At 35.2% G+C, this 22285-nt stretch overlaps 1 protein-coding gene across 1 annotated transcript in view; it reads left to right on the top strand.

Moving 5' to 3' along the window:
* Positions 1–22285, top strand: part of Sema3a (semaphorin 3A) — a 204118-nt gene that overhangs the window by 126235 nt on the left and 55598 nt on the right. Inside the window, exon 7 of the mRNA XM_052173131.1 lies at positions 5867–5986. Coding sequence (XP_052029091.1) covers positions 5867–5986 — 120 coding nt within the window. The remainder of the gene's footprint in view (positions 1–5866; positions 5987–22285) is intronic.

The following is a 22285-nucleotide window of genomic DNA, read 5'->3' as shown; positions in this document are numbered from 1 at the left end:
TGAAATGTAAAGGAGGTACTTTACATATCAGAACGGAGGCATGTAGAAATTCTAGTTTCTCACATAATGAGTATTCCTCCATGGTTCAGCACATAAAAGAGAAAGTATATGGCCACTTCTTTCTCCAAATCTAGGTTTCACTCAAAACGTCTTTCAATTTATCTTAGCAGAAGATATACTCAGCAGATGGTATTTATACTTGCGATGCCAGTATGAAGCTATTCAACCAATAGTAAATGTTAAAGCCAATGGACAGTTTAAAATGTAGTTTATACAAACTATCAAAGTATAGTAGCCTCTCTGCAAAATGTCATAAGTTTTTAAATGTTGACTACAAACAACTAGATTTCTTTCCCCTTGACAAAGAAAGACATAGCTACTGAAAGTGCCCAAATCCAATTACAGGCTCTAAAAATTTTAAGTCATCTTAATAAAGTTAATTTTTCAATCTTTTAAAAAAACAATGGATGCATGGCAGAACTTATTTTTAAAATATCTCTTAGTTCCTCCACCTGAAAGTATTTTTGACTTTGTTTAAAATATCCTTATTAAAGATAGCATTTGTTCCCCTGCTCAGTATAAATACCAGGTGTGAACGGAGCACAGGAACAAAACCTAGTACTTTCCACACTAATTAAATAGTAACTCACATTTTCATGATATGAAGGAATAGATAACTTGAGAGCAGTTTTGTTTTCTCAGTGAAATCTCTCCAAAGCAATGCAGAACTAATAATTTAGACATATTCCACCAGGAAGGGGTGCTGCTTTAAGCTGGAACTCTGCCTTGCCTCCGGAAAGAACATAATTTGACATTAAAATGCATTCTCAGTGAGTATAAAGGTACTCCCTACCATGAGCAGAGATAATTGAGAACATTATTTGAAGCTCTCTGAGCTTCAGTTCTTTGCTCTATGAAATACGCTTGGCTAATTCCACCAGCTTCTTGAGAGCGTTAAATACTGCAGTGCAGTAGAGTGATCTTTGAGTGTCTGTGCATGTCTGGTATGTGGAGTAGGACCAGACAAAACAAGTAATAATAGCTGTCCATGAGGAAGCTTGGAAGCTTGGTCGGTCCCTTATACGTTTTATGTTTTAAAAACGTGCCATGTGAACATATCATTGCAGACAAGAATACGCTTTAAAAGGACAATCTATAGAGCAAACCTGGAATGCATGTGTTGCTATCTAGACAGGGGTCAGTAAGGAGGGAAGATGCTGAACCTTCCTTGTATCATACAGCTACACTCTGGGTCTCATTCCTGCACTGCGGGTTGGGAATGGAAAAGGAGAGAGATAAACTTCTTTCCTTCTTCTGTTTCTTATTACCCACTCCTCCACAAGTAGAATTTGCCTAAGGTGTTAACAACATAATGGCCTGGTCTTTTCATTTCTTTGATACGTGCACACATTCATGTGACCCTTCTTACCTGTGCCAGAAATGTTGCGATTTCATCAGGAAATTTACTTTTTCCTTCTTCGGTTTCTCCTCACCACGCCCTTCTCAGGAATTGTAATCCAAGACATTAGCTGATCTAAGCCACATTGTTACTTCATGTTGAGCTGTGAACAGTGATGCTTGACTACATGTGGAGTTTTGTTTGTAACACATGCTTCTCAGAGAAGTCAGCTGTGGTAAATGTAGAGGTCACAGAGCTGTTTTCATTCATCCCAATAAATTATGCTTCCTTTAGACACGGTTTTAAAGGGCATCACTAAGACAGAATGGACATGTACTCGAAAGACATGGTCTTTGGCGCCTTCTAGATAGTTTAGTTATATCTGTCAGCGCTATGCAACATCGTCTGATGTACTGTTTTTTGAGCTATCAACCTTTCCATGTATATTTCTTCGCACAGATGCTTTAAGTTCTTATTGGTTAGACAGTGTCCAATCTTTGAGTATATTATTCTACCATCAACTTAACAAAACTGGACACATTCCATCTTTTCTTTCAATAGTGGCTTATTGTATAGAGAGAGTGCCAGGGCACATGTGAAACAATAATGTTGCTCAAAACCGGAAAAAGCGTGTGTGTGTGTGTCTGTGTGTGTCTCTCTCTCTCTCTCTCTCTCTCTCTCTCTCTCTCTCTCTCTCTCTCTCTCTGTGTGTGTGTGTGTGTGTGTGTGTATTTTCAGTAGCATGTATCAAAAATACATATTAATGCTATGTTCAAGAATCAATATATAATTTGATTACTTTAAATGACCTAGGAATGATAAAACTTAAGTTTTGTGTCACTTATATTTAGCTGTTCCCAAACATAAGCTATTAGACTTTATGTAAAGTCAAAACTACCTAGATCACTTTAGAAAGCCACAGACTACTGCACAATTGCAGTACATGCTGAAAATGTTCAAATGTATTAACTAGAACAGACAGGGGTTGGTATTCTATGTCTGCTTAGCAACAACTAAAAAGTAAGAGAAGGGCATTTTGCCACCTAGACGATCAGCCAAAATAACAAAGATGTTGCATCTTCTATGTAACTACCATCTCTAATAAGAATCCTCAAAGAAATCTCAGCAGGGAACTGTATCTAATCCTGAAAGCACAAAACAGCTATTGACCATGAACAAATCAGAAGAGATTGTGCCCTGAAATGCTTCACAATTATCTGAAATGATCCATCCCCCAAAACTTACTCTCTGGGTGAAGGGTGATTTCCATGGCTGCAGGCAAGGGATCCTAAGCCTCAACCACTTACTTGGTCAAAATTCAATTTTTCAATTTATTTATCTTCTCAGTTAAAAAAAAAATCAAAAAATCAGAAAAAAAATGAGTTCTGCTTTGTCCAAACTATCTTACATCTTCCTAACTCTTATGAAAATCCAAAGAATATCAGTCTTTCCTCCTGACTCTTCTTCTGATGCTGAGGTTTTTCATCCTTGTAGGACAGTGACCATGAGAAGTAAACTCTCTAATACCTTGAATAATTTGGTATAGTCATTTTATTTAACCAATAGTTTAGAGTTAAGGAACAAGGTTTATACAACAAAAGCTTGTAAATGTGACCATCCCCTTGTAGGCCTAGACAGAATTTAGCTTTACATAGCAACAGATCAACCCTCTATTTCATGGCATTAGATTTTTTCCCCATGTCTGATGCAGGGCATGATTAACTGGCATTGTTCAGTTCCTCATCTTGCAGTTTTATTTTCACAAAGTAAAAATAGCAAATGTCAAAAAGTAAATGTATGCATTGGAAATTTCAAGACAAAGGAACACAAGAAGTCCACTCATAGGGTTTGCAGTACAGCCTCAACTCCAATTTGTCATACAATTTAACCAATGTCCTCTTGTTCTCACTGATGACAAAAATATTGTAATATATATCTACTGATACCTTGTTAAGGTTTAAGGTATTGATTTTAATGAAAAGATTAAAATGCTTTATATTGATGAGGTATAAGCAATTATATGCACTTAAGTATTCCAAAAAGCCTCTGAAATGAATGAGTACCTTCTTTATACTATTAGGTTTCAGTCTGGCAAAATAGTACTCTATCATAATTTGTTAGAATAAGTCATAATTTCACTTAGCATTTAATTAAATAGGAAAGTACAAATTATTTTAGAATTCCAAAGATATCCTATATAGGATGATTAGTTTAATCACTATCTAACAAATTATTTACTTTGAGTCACAGGAATCGCAACCAAATAATCAATTATAAAGTTCATTTTTAAGAAAAACAAGAAAGGCAGTTTAAAGGAGATTTTTTTCCTCTGATTATTCTTCAATGTTTTTTTAGACTCTTCAAAGTCCATGAAACAGTTCAGGAAAGCTAGACATGGTGGCACACACTTTTAATCCAAGCAATGTTGAGACAAAAGTAGGTGGATAACTTTTAGTTTGAGCCCAGTCTGGTTAGCTGAATGAGTTCTAGGCCAGCCAAGGTTTCCTAATGAATCCCTGTCTCAAACAAACAAACAAACAAACAAACCAAGACAAACAACACACAGAACTTCAGAAAGGCAAAGTTCAATTGACTAAACTAATTGAGATAGATCACTGAGAATATCAGTTTTGTTACAAAACATTTGTGAGTAAAAACTAAAAGTAAATCGTAACATGTAAGTAATGATATTGGTTAAATAGCCCCAAAGTATTTATTCCCGGAGAGTAAAAGATAATTTTATATTTATCTAATATAAAAGTGTGTGGCTAATAATTAATATATGTATAAATTTAACTTGTTTCTCTATAATCTCTTTACTTTGTAACTATTTTCAAGTTAAGAATTATAAGAACAGTAGCCCATCATAATAATCAAAAATATTATTAATGTCTTTTAAATGATTGTGTCTTATTTGTAGAAACATACTTTACCACTTTAGTTATTTTGCTTTATAAATACAGTGACTCTCTTCAAGTAGTTTGGCAATTACATGTTATCTAGAAATGAGAATATGAAGTGCTTTCTGACTCAGTGACAGAAAACATATATTTGGTAAACATTTCATTGAAAGGCTATGTTTTAGCATGGTAGCCTTAGAATTAAGAAGGGGCCTGGATTTAAACCTTTACCCAGGCTCTCTAACCATTAAGCCTGGTCTTCCTGAACTGTAAAACAGGGCAACGATATTTTTCTCTGGGTGTCGACAGAACTGAATGATATCATGTGAAGACAGCCAGGCAGAGGCAGGCTGCCTAGAAAGCACAGAATGGTACTCAGCTAATGTAGGTCCTCTTTCTTGTCCTGTTCCCATCTGTGCCTGTTGTTTTTAGCTTCTGGTAATGACTCTTCCTGTATTAAACTGTGACTGAGGGTCCTGTAGTTCCTGCAGCAAAACATCAAAAGGAATAGAATCCTGAACTCACTGAGCTCCATCTAGGGTTTCCAGAATGGCTTACGCTTCAACAGCTTTGTAAAATCTTAAGGCCTGTTGAGGAATTAGGTTTGGACTTTAGAATGTCTTAGACCAGTTTGAGACTTGTTCTATACTGGAAGCATTCAAAGATAGAAAGTATGTTTGGGCGATGATGGCTGGGTAGATAAAGTAAGAGCAAGTGGGAAAACATTTTGGGTTCCCCAGAACCCATAGAAAATATGCCTGGGGCTATAAAGGCCACCTGTAACCCCAAAAGACAATGAGTAGAGTCAGAACTCAGGGGAGCTGACTAGCTGACTCTTTGGAACTGGTAAATTCTGGGTTCGGGAGACCCTTCCTCAGTAAGGGCAAAGTGAAGAGGAGTGGAGATTACCATCTGAGGTCAACTTTGGGCCTTCAAACACAGAAATGTGCACCTTTCCACAGGGACACACACACACAAACACACACAAACACACACAAACACATACACACACACACACGCACACGCACATGCACATATACACTCACCAGTGTACCAGTGTAAAAATTAAATTAAAAAAATAAAAAATTTCAAGAAAAATATTCCTTTTCACATTAAAATATTGTATACCAGATCCAATGAAAAATAGTCTATCAAACATGTAATTACCATTAAAATAATTGATACACATGACATTTTCAGATATTTCACCCTGTAAAATAAGGTTATTTGAGCCAAAATGGGTTTATCAATGCAAAAGAAAACTATTAGATGAATATAATTTTTAACTCTTGCAATATCTAAGTTCATCAAGGATGAAAATGGCAAAATCTCATGTTCACTGAATCAGACTTTTTTCTTATTTCATAACTTGTTACTGGATGAGTAACACAGAAATGATCATTTATAGACTCCTGTTTTCAGGACCCAAGGCTGAAATACAAACAGTTTTGCATAACAATGGAAATAACATTTGTCTTCATGTGAAAATTTTAACTATTGCTGCTTTGCTTTTCTTGCCTCCCTTGAATTAATAATCCGTGCTTGGTTTCCCTTGGTCACAACACAGATGGTGAGTTGTACTCAGGAACTGCTGCAGATTTCATGGGCCGAGACTTCGCTATCTTCAGAACGTTGGGGCACCATCACCCCATCAGGACGGAGCAGCATGACTCCCGGTGGCTCAATGGTAGGTTGTACGTGTGAGATCACAGGCACAAGACATGTCACCTATTGTCACTGATAAGATTTTCTTTTATGAGACACACACAGCTCCTCTAGATTTTGTCAGCTGTTAAGATAATGGTGGTGACATCATGACTGTGGGTGTGAGAAAATGGGCAAAAGAGAAAAGAAGATTAAAAACTGAGGAAGTATTTGTTTTGCGCTAAATATGAAGTTTCTCACTAGTCAACCATAGAAAGGAAGGAACAGGCCTGAAGCTACGGAAGGGAGGCAACGGAAAAAAGATACCGTCTTACAGGGACATTACAACATATCTCAGGGACAGTTTTTGTTTTCTTCCATGGGTTTGGTCAGTGCTTTGAAAGCCTCATTCTAAGACTTGTTTTAGGTTGTTTGTGTGTGTGTGTGTGTGTGTGTGTGTGTGTGTTTAATGACTTTTGCTGCTAAGTACATATCAGTGCTTTCAAAATTTCAAATAAATCTGACATCTCTCAAAAAAAAAAAATACCACAAGAAAGCAAGCAAACAAACAAGCAAAAATTATCTTATTTTAAAGGCAAGTGAATGGAGACCCACATCTCCCCAATACAGTATAGATCTGTAATGAGATCTCAGTTTACCTCTGTGTCAAGCACTATTACTTTAACTACTTGAAAAAAGATATTTTTTGAAAATTGCTCTCACTTTTTCTTAGTATTTAACTTATTTTAGCATTGTATAACATTTGTAAAATGTAAAAGCAAAAACATTGTCACTTAGAGTTAAATCTTATGTGTGTGTATATATATATATATATATATATATATATATGTATATATATACTCTCTCTATATATCATATTATGATATATATGTATTATATTATGCATAATATATTATGCATAAAATATATATTACATATATATATTATGCATAATATATTATGCATATATACTATATAAAAATATATTACATACATATATACATAATAATCAAACTATATATAGTTTGGATTATTGACTTAACCATGAAATAATCAAATACTTCTATAGTTTTCTATATGATATTAATACAGTGGCTTCGCTTCTATGACTTAATCTGAATTTCGTATTTTCGTTTTCTTAATCACATGAAAGAATGATGCTAGTTTCTTGTGTCTCACACTTAGAGTTTGACTTGATGGAACAGGCTTCCTTGATGAATGTAAGTTTAGGGTTCATGCTCATCTATGTTTTCAACAGGATTCTAAGGCATTGTACTCTGAGTACCCACAGCACTTCTCTTGGGAAGCACAACCCCCTCACCATTACTCCAATCATCCACTTGGCTATTTCAAAAGAAAAAAATTACAAGTTCTCAGGGAACCTTCAGAGGAGGGTAGAACCGTTATTATTTTTAATCAGTCCCTTCAAAGTGATCATTCGGAGCACAAAAAGGCCTCCAGTCACCCCATTCTGCATCTCTTTCTACCTCTGTCAATGCTTTTCATTGTAGCACTATTGCTCATGTGTTAATAACGAAGACACAGACCCTGTCTCAGTCATGTGATCTTCCTGCCTTTTTCTTAATCTCATTGCTGTTTTCCCTAATGTACCTAAATTGGATTTATTTTGTTTTTCTTACCTTTTTAAGTGTATTTTTATATTTATTGCATGTGTACATTTGTATATGTATGCATATATGTTTGAGTGTGCACATGCTACAGCATGTGAGCTCTTTGGAGTCAGGAAACTAGAGGTGTTGGTTTTCTTCTTCTACCATGTTGGGTTGAGGATTGAACTCAGGCAGATTACTGAGCAGGAACCACAGAAAGCACTTTTAACCCCTGAGTCATCTCCCCAGCCCCCTTATATTTCTCTTTGCTAAACTGGAGTTTTGATCCATTGTACCATGTGAAATGCTTCTCTTGTGTATCCTCAAGTTTAGTGTCTTCCTGGGACTTTAATCTTCAAGATTTTTCCCCAGTGTCAACTGACTTCAACTTAACTTTTTTCCAACAGTCTACTTCATGACATTGTTTTACAAAGTTCACCTCTGATTTTCTGTGGCTTTTCATCCATCTCCATTTAGAATATGCTATGAAGTATTTCCCACTATACATGAAATGGAGAAAGCAGTCAAACTAAGTTACTTCTTGCTTGCCCAGACTTTTTCATATTTTGGTTCTTTTCATTTTTTTCTCAGAAGTTTCTGGCTGTTGTTTTAATTATATCTAATCATGACAATATTCGTGACTGAGAATAAATCTCACAGAAATAAAAGGGCATTTGATTTAGGGTCAAATTTCCACCCTACTAGCAGTACAGGAAATATTGAGATGCCTGCATGCTCTGAGAAATTGGAAATCCCAGAGAGGGACTGAGGAGGTGATGGCCGAATGAAAAGGCACAGAGAGAGAGAGAGAGAGAGAGAGAGAGAGAGAGAGAGAGAAACAGACAGAGACAGACAGAGAGACAGAGACAGAAATAGAGACAAAGAGACACAGATAGAGACACAGAGTGATAGAGACAGAGACAGAAACAGAGAGAGACAGAGACAGAGAGAGACAGAGAGAGAAGCAGAGACAGACAGAGAAAGAGAGATAGAGACAGACCTGTTACCCATCCACCACCTATCATTACAGCTAGAATGATGTGAGAAACATTCATAGGAAAACCCCCTGTTCGACATCACTATCTGGTCTGTTCTCAAATGGAAATATTTGTGTGGGAGAGCAAATGTTTGTTTTGTTTTTTGTTCAGGAACAAAGGGTCTTTGATCTACTAAGAACTCCAGTATTCTTAGAGGGTTTCACTGTCCATGAGAAACAAAATCTGATTAGAACACAGGATAACACGAAAGAGAATGCAGTAATCCCTTTCATTTTTATGGCCTTAAGGAAAAAGTCATCAAGCTAAAGTTGCTTTCATCCTGCACACACACACACACACACACACACACACACACACACATGTTGACAGCTGACTCTGAGGAATTTAACTGTGGGAAAATGCAGTCATTGTCCACAGCTCTGTTCTTCATCTCTGAAAATGTGTGGTTCATTTGAGAATTCAGTTATCAGTCTCTCAGCACTAAATGTGAGAAATGACTTTTTTTTCCAAATTAACAGAAAGGTTCCATCTGAGAGAGTCCAGAAACCAGATTGTTGTGCGTGTGGGGATGCAGGCATGTTCACAACAGGACCAGAGGACCGGGAATCACAGGCTTGGAGAAATCAAATAGCATTTCAGAAAAAAAAATCATTGGAAACATAATGTTTACACATTTGTGTGTGAATAAAATGAATAACTTTTGAGGAATTGGCATAGATTATGGAATCATCATTGTTGCCACATACAATATATTGCCTTGTGGGACAATGTTCAGCGATCTTCGGGCCATTGAAGTAATTTGTGTGCATATCTTACTTTGTGTTTCACGAACTGCTTTACCTCTTTGGATGAACTAATGAATCCATTTTAGGTGATGTTTAATTTTTGCTCATGTTAAAGAAAGGCAAAAATACTATTATCTAGAAATAGACCATGAAATATCTTGAATTTTGAAGTGTAGCCTAACTACTTTAATACTTCTTTTAAAAAGTTTTATTATAATATAAATAACATTTTTAGTCTAGTTTGAACCAGAAAGAATTGGAAGGAAACACATTGATATTTAAAAAATTAAAATATATGAAACCTATGTATTTCTTTTACAAATTAGTATGTTATAGCTGTCCTCATGTTTTAGGCCAAAGACTAAATCCTAATTTCAGTTTCATAGTGGTTAAAATAACTTCTGATTTCAAATATGTGCAACCTTGGTTTGATATGTGCTAAAAGTCATGTTTTCCTTCTGCGCTTCATAAATTCTCTCAATATGTTTTAGTTTTAACCATCAATTCTAATTTCAGCTTCTAATAATTTAGAAAATAAGTTGGCTTTTTCTGTGTACATTAGTGGTTAGAAAACAAATTTCCGCTGCCTTAGTGGGCTATCTAGTTACTGTAGTCTTTAGCCATTTGTTAGTATAGATGGATGACTAGCCCACATTTTTTCTATTTGATGAAGACTGTTTTCCACATCGTTCATGTCCTTGACTAATAATGACTGCTGTGTAATTTCAATGAAAATCCATCAGCTTTAAAATGATGTTTCTCCTTGACTTTGACCTTAACGTGTGATGGAAAGGTAATACTGACGATGTCCTATAGTTACTATGAAATGAAAAAGGAGGCATAGCCATGTATAAAGAACACAGAGATTGCAAGTCATAGCAAAGTTTCCATATTAGCTAGACTAGTATGGTTCTGCAGCATACTCCTTTGGCCAGGGAATGCTGGGGAGATGTGTAGGGCTCTCTGTCAGTGGTTATATGGGAGAGAGGGTGAAGGGCAACCTGATCTGGCTTTGGTACAATGAAACCACACAGATCCTTGAGAGAGCTCAGCCTGCTGAACACAAACAGACCTAATTACATGCCCAGAGTGTGAGGCTTTCCCATTCATTTCAGGAAGACCTGTTTTCTTTTAGTGGAATTTCCTAAAAGGATCGTGCCTGTGGATAAACCGACCCTCTTGTTTTCTTTTCGTTCCTTTCTTCCCCCTCCTGTAATTGAAATGGTATGTGAGTCATCACGCCACTTCCTTTCCCAGTCTCACAGTCGTACCAGGATGCTCTGCCCTCATTGGAACCAGCAGAACTTCCTCTGTGGTCATGTACTAGGATATTGCACATTCTCCAAAGATTCAAATTTCTCCACAGGATGCATTTTTAGAAAAATAAAACCAAGAAACATGACTTCAAATAAACTACAAGAGCACAGATTAATATTGGAACCAGAGACGCAGTCCTGAATCGCCTGTAAAACACTTTTAATAAACAATATTAATTCTAACATGGTTGAAGAAATAAACCATGTCAGAGGTCCAATGGCATTTTTTAATAAGTAAAATGAATTACCTATTTTATGTAATCTCAGAATTCTTCACTATTTCATTTTTCCTTTGTTTCAGTGGCTTTAGTTAATGAGTATATTTTTCTGACCATTGGAGGAAAGCTTCTGAATTAACCTTACTTTGTGGTTATATGAAAAGATGTACCCAGAGGCTGAGATCCTTTAGTTAAAACACACACACACACACACACACACATACACACACACACATACACACACACACAGCAATAACAGCAAACAAACAAACAAAAACAAGCAAGTAAAAACACAAACAAACAAACAAGGCAGAGAACCAATTGGAGGATGCTTTCCCAGGGTATGTTAGATTTGTTCCTTTTCTAGGACTGGGCCATGAGAGTTTCCTCCTCCATGCTTTCACAAGTGTTGCTGTAGTCTTGTCCAGTTCATGTTTAGGCACTCATGTTGTGGAGACTTTACAGGAATAATTTCCATGACATGTTTATGAAATCCACTCTCATAGGGAAATCTTAGCACTCTGATTGTTACAGCCTTTTCATCCCCTCTTTCCTGTTCTCCCTGACTCTTACTGTGATGTAATAGTGATGTAATATATAGGTCAGTTGGGGCTAAGCTAGCCCAGAAATCATAAAATCATATATTATATACAAATAACACTATCGTTTTGCTGAGTCTGCATATTTCTTTTTTATATTTAGGAATATATACACACATTTAAATATGTGTATATGTGTATGTATATGCATATGTGTATGTATATGTATATTAGATTATTTATGAAAGAGAGTTCAAAGGCCAAACTCCTGGGAGAGATCAAGAGGATCTGGGTAGATGGGAAAGTTTGGTGAGAAAGAGTCATGTAATTATAATTTAATTTCAAATTTATTTTTAAAATATTAAAATATGACAACTAAATCCCTTTAAACATCTGAAGCCTATATGAATATAGTAGCAAAGATTTAGTAGCCAAATTCGTAATTTTTGAATTTCATCTTTAGAATTTCCTTCACATTTTTCATTGGAAGTGCTGGTATGACAGTGTGCAGTATTGGGAATAAACATGGTGGGTTTTCATACATTTATTGCTAAATGAGTAAATAATCATAGGTATGTCTAAATATGCCTTTAGTTTCACTCATTGTATTTCCTTTTGAATTGATTACAAAAAAATGTATCTAACAAAGAATACATATCTCACAATAGTATATATAATCCATGATATACACCATGGAATTGTTCTAGCCTTGAAGAAGATAAATTCAATGAAATTACTAAACATGCCTTTCTTTTAATGAACCAAAAGTGACCAAATAGCCACATGCCCAAACCCCCATCAGCTATATTACATTAGTATAAAAGTATCTTACCTTAAAGCAGTTTTATGTGAACAAAAAATAATGGTGAATAATTGTTTACAGTAAAACTTAACACAGTATCATAATATATTATGAAAATTGATTTGTATTTAACTATTTATAAAAACATATCTAAATTAAACTTTTAAGATATGCTATTTTAAGACTTTGTAAGATACACTAAACAACACTGTTCTCAAATTTGGTGTATTGTTCAATTTTGAGTCATCTATTGACAGGCTAGCAGAATGGTAATAATAAAAGCTAACGTAAGCAATGTTATGTTTATTTAGATTTTAAATTCAAATTGCATTTAAAAAGATGAGAGAATAACTTATAAAAATTGTCTAAGGCCCACTTCCTTTTTTTCTCTCATGTCGCCCTCCTTTCTCTCTGTCTTGATTTATAATCAGCTTGATGAATGCTGCTCCTGTCTGTCCCAATATCCTCTTCCAGTGTCACGGCACTCTGAGCCTTGTTGCCCTCAATAGGGATTTACTGCGACTGTGTAATCTGGGTCCTCTGTGCAGAGCATCAAACTAGAGATTTACCCAGAGAAGTAGATAGCATGACAATGCCTGTAACCATGGTGTGATTGGCCTCCCTGACATCGAACTCAAAAGCTTTCCCTCTGTGAAGACAGAAGCCGGTTTGCAAATTAATTAGTTTCTGGCGGCAAGCTTGATTGTTGACCCAGAGTTTGTAGAGTGGAAAAACAATCAGATTAGTGTGCCCAGGGTAAAAGACCAGTGCATACTTGCGTGTGGCTTGCTCCGCTATTGAAGCCATGAATAGAGTGAAACAAATTCCGTTCTGAGAAGGCTCAGCAGAGGTTAAGTATGATGATCCAGGAGATCCCCAACGGAGGGAGCTGGGGAATTAACGGATTTTAGCCAGATAAAGCAGGATGGCGGGAAGCCCTGCCATTGAATTTTAATGGCATAGGCAGTTTCACAAGAAACAGCCACTTGTTACATTCGAATCAAGAATGTGAGGAATAATTTTACGAAATTACTGAATATTGTGTATAGGCTTGATACGAATTATTTTAGAAAAGAGTATAGGAGCATTCAAAATGGGAGAAAACTTATGGAATCAAGCTACTCTGATGATTATCTACTTGAAAAAATAAAAATAAGCTATTCTTCAAGGTGGGTAAAATAAACACATGCCCTACTTGAACTATTATGCGAAATATAATCTTTAAGAGTCCTATAAAAATTAACTGAAGACATGAGTCAAAAATATTTATTTAGACGATGTATATTCTACTACTTTTATCTATTTTAGCCTGGATAATTATGCCTAAATATATTATAGGCATAAAAATACTATAGGCAACTATTCTGAATGAAATATTTGATGATAAAATTTTATTTCAACCCAAAATGTATTACATTTCTTATTATAATTTGCCCAACATTTTAAGCCATATAGAATTTCCTCTTTGTAATACAAATTGTAGTTATCTCCCTAAAGTCTATGCTATCTGATAGCTATTACAATGCTTTCCCATTCAAAAACATCATTTACATCTAAATTTAAAAACACCCTAAATCTAGGTTTTCCTATCATCCCAGTCAGTTAAAATTCTAGAGCCTCTCCCATATTAAACCTTATCATAATCAACTCAAATCAAGCTGACAGCACTCATTTTGCTATTTTATTCTTTTAAATTTTTACCTTTACCACTTCCAGATAGATTTTAAATGTCCCCACTTTGAGCCCCAGAAACAATTAAAAGCACATTTATAATAATCATGGCGGACTCTATCATCTGGATTCCTTAAATAGGAAAGTCTTGAATTACTCTGCCTCATAAGCTAGAAACTGTATCATTATATATCACATTCACCCTTAATTCTCTATTTCAGATGGAAATCATGTATTCTATGTACATATTTTTTTTAAAGTTTGGCAGTATTTCACTTTGTTTTCTTTCTTTTATTTTTGGATTGCTTTTTTTTTATTCAATATATTTTTATTTACATTTCAAATGATTTCCCCTTTTCAGGCCCTCCCCACTTCCCTAAAGTCACATAAGCCCTCTTCCCTCCCCCTGTTTTCCCACCCAACCCTTCCCACTTCGCTGTTCTGGTTTTGCCCTATACTGCTGCACTGAGTCTTTCCAGAACCAGGGGCCACTCATCCATTCTTCTTGTACCTCATTTGATGTGTGGATTATGTTTTGGGTATTCCAGTTTTCCAGGTTAATTTCCACTTATTAGTGAGTGCATGCCATGATTAATCTTTTGAGACTGGGTTACCTCACTTAGTATGATCCTCTCCAGCTCCATCCATTTGCCTAAGAATTTCATGAATTCATTGTTTCTAATGGCTGAATAGTACTCCATTGTATATATATACCATATTTTTTGCATCCATTCTTCTGTTGAGGGATTCCTGGGTTCTTTGCAGCTTCTGGCTATTATAAATAGGGCTGCTATGAACATAGTGGAGCATGTATCCTTATTACATGCTGAGGAATCCTCTGGGTATATGCCCAGGAGTGGCATAGCAGGATCCTCTAGAAGTGACATACCCAGTTTTCTGAAGAACCACCAGACTGATTTCCAGAGTGGTTGTACCACTTTGCAAACCTACCAGCAATGGAGGAGTGTTCCTCTTTCTCCACATCCTTGCCAACACCTGCTGTCTCCTGAGTTTTTAATCTTAGCCATTCTGACTGCTGTGAAGTGAAATCTCAGGGTAGTTTTGATTTGCATTTCCCTAATGACTAATGAAGTTGAGCATTTTTTAAGATGCTTCTCAGCCATCCGAAGTTCTTAAAAGTGAAAATTCTTTGTTTAGCTCTGTACCCCATTTTTAATAGGGTTATTTGGTTTTCTGGGATCTAACTTCTTGAGTTCTTTGTATATATTGAATATTAACTCTCTATCTGATGTAGGGTTGGTGAAGATCTTTTCCCAATTTGTTGGTTGCCGATTTGTCCTTTTGATGGTGTCCTTTGCCTTACAGAAACTTGTAATTCTTGATCTTAGAGCATATGCTATTGGTGTTCTGTTCAGGAACTTTCCCCCTGTACCAGTGTCCTCAAGGGTCTTCCCCAGTTTCTTTTCTATTAGCTTCAGAGTGTCTGGCTTTATGTGGAGGTCCTTGATCCATTTGGAGTTGAGCTTAGTACAAGGAGACAAGGACGGATCAATTCTCATTCTTCTGCATGCTGACCTCCAGTTGAACCAGCACCATTTGTTGAAAAGGCTACCTTTTTTCCATTGGATGTTTTCAGCTCCTTCGTTGAGGATCAAGTGGCCATAGGTGTATGGGTTCATTTCTGGATCTTCAATCCTGTTCCACTGATCCACCTGCCCGTCATTGTACCAATACCATGCAGTTTTTAACATTATTACTCTGTAGTATTGCTTGAGGTCCAGGATACTGATTACCCCAGAATTTCTTTTGTTGTTGTGAATAGTTTTAGCTATCCTGGGTTTTTTGTTATTCCAGATGAATTTGAGAATTGCTCTTTCTAACTCTATGAAGAACTGAGTTGGGATTTTGATGGGTATTGCATTGAATCTGTATATTGCTTTTGGCAAAATGGCCATTTTAACTATATTAATCCTGCTGATCTATGAGCATGGGAGATTTTTTTCCATTTTTTGAGGTCTTCTTCCATTTCCTTCTTCAGAGTCTCGAAGTTCTTGTCATACAGATCTTTCACATGTTTGGTAAGAGTCACCCCAAGGTACTTTATACTGTTTGTGGCTATTGTGAAGGGTGTCATTTCCCTAATTTCTTTCTCAGCCTGCTTATCCTTTGAGTATAGGAAGGCTTCTGATTTGCTTGAGTTGATTTTATAACCTGCCACTTTGCTGAAGCTGTTTATCAGCTGTAGGAGTTCTCTAGTGGAGTTTTTTGGGTAAGTTAGATAGACTATCATATCATCTGCAAATAATGATAGTTTGACTTCTTCCTTTCCAATTTGTATCCCTTTGACCTCCTTATGTTGTCTAATTGCCTGAGCTAGTCCCTCAAGTACAATATTGAAAAGATAAGGAGAAAGGGGGGCAGCCTTGTCTGGTCCCTGATTTCAGTGGGATTGCTTCAAGTTTCTCTCCATTTAGTTTGATGCTGGCTACCGGTTTGCTGTATATTGCTTTTTCTGTGTTTAGGTATGGGCCTTGAATTCCTGTTCTTTCCAAGACTTTAAGCATGAAAGGATGCTGAATTTTGTAGAATGCTTTTTCAGCATCCAATGACATTTCAAATGTTATCACCGTTCAGGGTTTGCCCTCCACAAACCCTCTATACCATCTCCCTCCCCCTGCTTCTATGAGGGTGCTCCCACACCAACCCACTTCCACCTCCCTGACCTGGCATTTTCCTACACTGGAGCATCCAGCCTTCACAGGACAAAGGGACTCTCCTCCCATTGATGCCCAACAAGGCCATTCTGTGTGACATATGTGGCTGGAGCCATGGGTTCCTCCATGTGTACTCTTTTGTTGGTGGTTTAGTCCATGGGAGCTTAGAGGGGGGGGGGGTCTGGTTAGTTACTTTTGTTGCTCTTTCTATGGGTTGCAAGCCCCTTCTGCTCCTTTCGTCCTTTCTCTAACTCCTTTATTGGGGACCCTGTGATCAGTTCAATGGTTGGCTGTGAATCCTCTGCTACATATGTAGCTGGAGCCATGGGTCCTTCTATGTATACTCTTTGGGTGGTGGTTTAGTTCCTGGGAGCTCTGGGGGTACTGGGTGGTTGATATTGTATTCTATGTTGATAGAACCCCCTTCTATGGGGCTTCAAACCCCTTTAGTCCCTTGGGTCCTTTCTCTAGCTCCTCTACTGGGGATTCTACTGGCTCACTCCAATGGTTGTCTGAGAGCATCCACCTCTATATTTGTCAGGCACTGGCAGAGCCTCTCAGAAGACAACTCTATCAGGCTCCTGTCAGCATGCATTTCTTGGCATCCACATTAGTGTCTGGGTTTGGTGACTCTCTATGGGATGGATCACCAGGGGGGCAGTCTCTGGATGGCCTTTCCTTCAGTCTCTGCTTCACATTTTGTCTCCATATTTCCTCCCATGAATAATTTGTTCCCCCTTCTAAGAAGGACTGAAGCTTCAGTCTAATCCCTATTCTTTAGGCTGAGTTTGTAATTTTTTTTAATGATGCCCATGTATTCTGAAAAAAAAAAAAAACAAGACATCTACCACACCTTCTAAGGAAAAGATCTTGAAATTGTTTTCCTGATAATATTAGTAAGGAATATTTGTACATATTTGGTGATTTGACAAGAAACATTTCAAGATATAGTGTTTCCATCAAACCATTTGCATTTGATGGAAAAAATTACACAAATCTCTTTTCTCCTAATTTGTAATCAATATACTCTTTATCAAATGGAATTTTTTATCATACATATGTGTTACATTTGAACTTGCATACATTTGATACTATGATTCTTTAAAAATACATCCAAAATAATGATATTCCTGTGGTATGAATTGTGATTTATTATAGTAATTTAATTAATTAAGTTGACACAGTGATCTACATTAGAAACAGCGTCTTCATTATTTTGCATGATGATTTGTTAAATAATAACTATTTTTGAAATTAATGTAGGCTGACAGCATAAGGGATTCATCAAAACTGTACCTCTTCAATATGTGTATAAATTCATGTAAAGCCCAATACTCTTTTTTGTTCATTTAATGAGTAATTATAAAGGTTTCTAGGGTTTCTACATCAAAGTGAACTACCCCTTTTATATATTCATAAAGTTATAAAAAGAATGTGTATAGAAAATTGGTGACAGAAGAATTTTTTCTTTTGGGATATACACAGCCTCTTTAGCTTAGTAAATAATCAAAATTACACAGCTCTGTTTTCAGCTTATATTCTATTTTATGATCCATTCAGAAATCAGCAATATTTTCTTACATTGGCCCTTAAAATTAAGTAGTGACAAGGCTAACATCAAATTGATGTCAAATTTCTATATAGTTAGTGCAACCATACTAAGGAAAAAATAAGTTATACCTACCAATGAAAAGACAGACTTAATGTGTAATTCGATAAAAAATAATAAGAGATACAGACCTTGTTAACCCAAATCCTTAATTCCAGTATCCAGAAGGCAGAAGCATGTGTATTTCTTCGATGTTTTCAGTTAGAAGACAGCCTGGTCTACATAGCTAGTTCTAGATTGTGTGTGTGTGTGTGTGTGTGTGTGTGTGTTTTGGAGTTGAAAAGCCAAACACACTAATTATCAGAAAATTTGATCAACTTTTATATACATGGAAGAAAAATCTCATACAATTCACGTTATTGAACATTTTACAAAGTTAAGATGGGTCAATAAGATCAGTTACATGAATAATTTGATCAATGGCTGTTGTTTTTCCTGTCACCATATCCAATATTTTAGCTGAGGAAAATTCAGTATTCAAGCAAAATAATGCTGTCAGGAAAAGTCCAATGCACAGTCTTCCTGTTGTTTTACTTCTCTTTATTTCCTCTTAAAAAATTAAGCAAGAATATCGTATCACATCCATCATGGTTTATATTATAATTAGTACAGGTAACTCTGATTAAGCAGTAGGTGTCTAAATAACAAAATTATAGTGTAATTGCTCTTTTGATATGGTAATATGATTGCCTAATAAGAAACCTTAAGTGCAGAAATGTTACTATTTATTTTTGTACTAGTACCTGCATTTATTTCCTTCCTTGTTCATGTGAAATGCCATGTGCAAACGGCCATGGGCCTATTGTCTGGAGTGAGGAATACAGCATCAGCAAATTGAAGACATCTTGTCTGGCTGTTCCAGTTCTCAGGCTCTATGTAGTACAGCTGTCATTCAGCAGTGATACTCAGACAGAACATCAAAGAACAGATAAGCCACATCATGAAGAGTAAGCAATTTTGACCACAGTGGTCCTTCTTAGTGATTTTATCATCTTGGTTTTCTATAAAAATATACTGCTGCTCTATTTAATGGTCCTGTCTACAAACTACACATTAATTGACAAATTACTTTTCCTCGTAGAAACTTTGTTTTTTAAGTTCTTTCCTGGATTCTTTGTTTAGGGTGTTTTCTTAAGTCCATTTGCTAACAAATATTCTGATACTAACAGCAAAAGGAAAATTTCTTCTGATAACTGTTTTTTTCTGGAGTTAGAATTGAGTCAACCCAGGACTACATGTATGTTATACAAGCAATACAGCACTAAGCTACAATCCCAGCCCCTTTCTTGGACAGCTCTTTAACACAGTGCTCGAAACCAACAAGCCATTATACTTTCAATCACTTGGAATGCTTAAATGTTCTTTAGGGTATAGAAGTACTACAGGAAAATAAAATTTCTAAAGTACATCACTCTACATTCTATTACGATGTCTAAAAATATCTTTAAAAAAAAGAGGGGAGAGAGAATGGAAGTCAGGTTAATGGATCATGTATTTCCTAATCAGATTTACTTTTTTAATTGGACAATTGTAATAGTCACACCATTAAAATGTTATGTACATCTTCAAAGTTTGAAATAAATACCAGTGAAATATCTGCCTTAGTTTTCTATCTGAAAATTTAACTTCCAGATTAAATACTCACAAAAGGATTTTTTTTCACTGTTAGAGAATAGTGAAACTTTATTTGAACATTTCTTAATTTCCAGGGTACTCACATTCTCATTTTATAACTGGCCATATGGTTGTCAGTAAAAACAATTAAGATACTATGTAATATGATATTATAGAGGTAAAAGAACTGCATTATTAATAGGAAGTTAAGAACAGATATTTTGGTGGAGATTAGCCTATCAATTTCCATTACTGTTTATCAATTATTAATGAATAGCTTCAGTTTTCTGAAATGTAGTCTCATCTCTTTCAAGAGTACTTCTATTTATCTATATATAAATAGGTTTATCACATCAATCACCTTAATCATTAGCATAGGTGATTTTTCTCAAGCACTTTCCCTATTGTTCTTTTCTGTGTCCCTCTAGAATTCCATGTAATAATATATGATATATCTTTATCAGGTACTAGTGTGTTACTGTGACTAATTTCTATTTTCTGCAAGCAATGTGCACTCACTAGGAACTAAGACTATCAGAAGAAACAATGTTGAAAAGAAGAAATCCACGTTTTTCATGATAACATACAGAGAAAGTGAAGAGCTCTAGAAGTACATATCACCTCCGTAAGATTAAAAGCTATATTTCCAAAATGTCTTTATACCTAAAAAAGCATAAGGTAAAGGACATTTCCTTTCCATTTCCTTTCTAATGAAACAATTTATTTATTCTTTAGATATTAAGTTTTTTATATTTGATAGTATATTATTGACATTTTATTACAGGCTAGTCCTCCATAAGTTATCAAAAGACAAAAAGAAGACTAGAAAAATGTCAGAACACATATGACACAAAAGGATAATATTCCCTTATTCAAAGACCCTTAATACTTGGTAGTATGTAAATAAAAAATATATCAATAAAAAAAAGAAAAGAAGCAAAGAATGCAAACCCAAAGACCACAGGAATGGAATCACAAAGGAGATGGGTATCTGAGTGACAGTCATTCAAAAGAGTTAGAGAATCAAACCAGACACATTTGTTTGTGTCACTTTGACAAAACCATGAAAAACATAAGAATACTAACTGATTTCTAGGTTTTCAAATGAACGTCAGAAACACAAACTAAAGTTTGTATTTATTTGCACAAATAGTGCAAGGGTATGTGGCTTATGTCTAAGTGCCCATAGTTATTTGTTAGAATATATATAGAATGGAGTTTAAAATTGAGAGAAATTAAAAATTCCTTTTCATTTGAAGCAAAACTGGAAATCAGCTAGAATCAGTAAAACTATAAGTAATAGGACTATATATTTTAAAAGATAATATTTTACTGATAAGCAGTCCTAATAAAGCAAACAAACAAAAACCTAAGGAAAGTCATAGGAAAAATTGTAACATGATGAAGAGTTTGCTCTGTAGAAGGAAACGATTGGAAATGGACCCAAATGACAATGGTGAGCATCATTTTATTTTCTTCTCAACAGAAGTTCATTAATTGGTGCCCTGCACTGTTAGAGTAAATTTAGTCCTTTCTCTGGCTGAGCTTTAAAATCAGCACATGAAACAATAATGATCTAATCACAGCCAACCTTTGTAGCTGCTGACAGAATTTTCTAAGAATATATGTGTTTCATTTAGCAGAACAGTTTGGTTATAATAAAATAAATGTTTATTAAACGATGAAGGAAAATTAAAAAACTATGTTCTGACTACATTTCTTATAATTCAACTATCGAAAGTGACTAAGCAGAAGTATTGGTTTTAGAACTGTGTTATACTAATTGGTAGTTTATATCATTAAATTATTACATAGCTATATTTTTATCATTTTATCATTAAAGAATCAAAAGTACAGCAATATACAAATATTTCAGGACTTTTTATGTAAATCTTTAAGTTGCATTTATGTTATTTTATCTGTATTTTAATTTTCATATAATCTCTTACCTTTGCTATTAGTATCAGTAATGTCTTACAAATATTTTTCAAAGCAGGGAATTTTATTTTTCATTGTTTCCTTTATCCAACTAATGTCAACATTGCATTTCTCTAATAATCCTTATTAAATTTATTCTAACTAATATAAATATTAAACACAATATTGTTAATGGATAGTAATTATTGATATTTTAATATTTTTGAATGTCTAATATAAAAGTAGATTGATTAAAAAGCAAATTTCACTTGTATTTAATCTATGTTAAGATATTAATCATTATTTCTCAGTCATATTAAAATATATTGAGGGAAACCTTTATTTATTTAAAATAAGGTGGAGGTATCAGGTTTAGCAGATACATTTATTATTCAAGATAAAATATCTATGGAACCAAATCCCTATTGGAAATATAAACAGAAAAAGGAAAAGAAATAGATTGGTTGGGATATGCTCACTGAACAAAGATTAAAAGTAGATTAATAGCCTCAGTGGCAGTTTTACCCGGAATGGTCATTTTGTTCATACTGTTGCCATCACGGTCATCTCAGTCCATGTGTGAAAGTT

The sequence above is a fragment of the Apodemus sylvaticus genome, chromosome 2, assembly GCF_947179515.1.
Source record: "Apodemus sylvaticus chromosome 2, mApoSyl1.1, whole genome shotgun sequence".
NCBI lineage: Eukaryota > Metazoa > Chordata > Mammalia > Rodentia > Muridae > Apodemus > Apodemus sylvaticus.
This window is presented reverse-complemented; position numbering and strand designations above follow the sequence as displayed.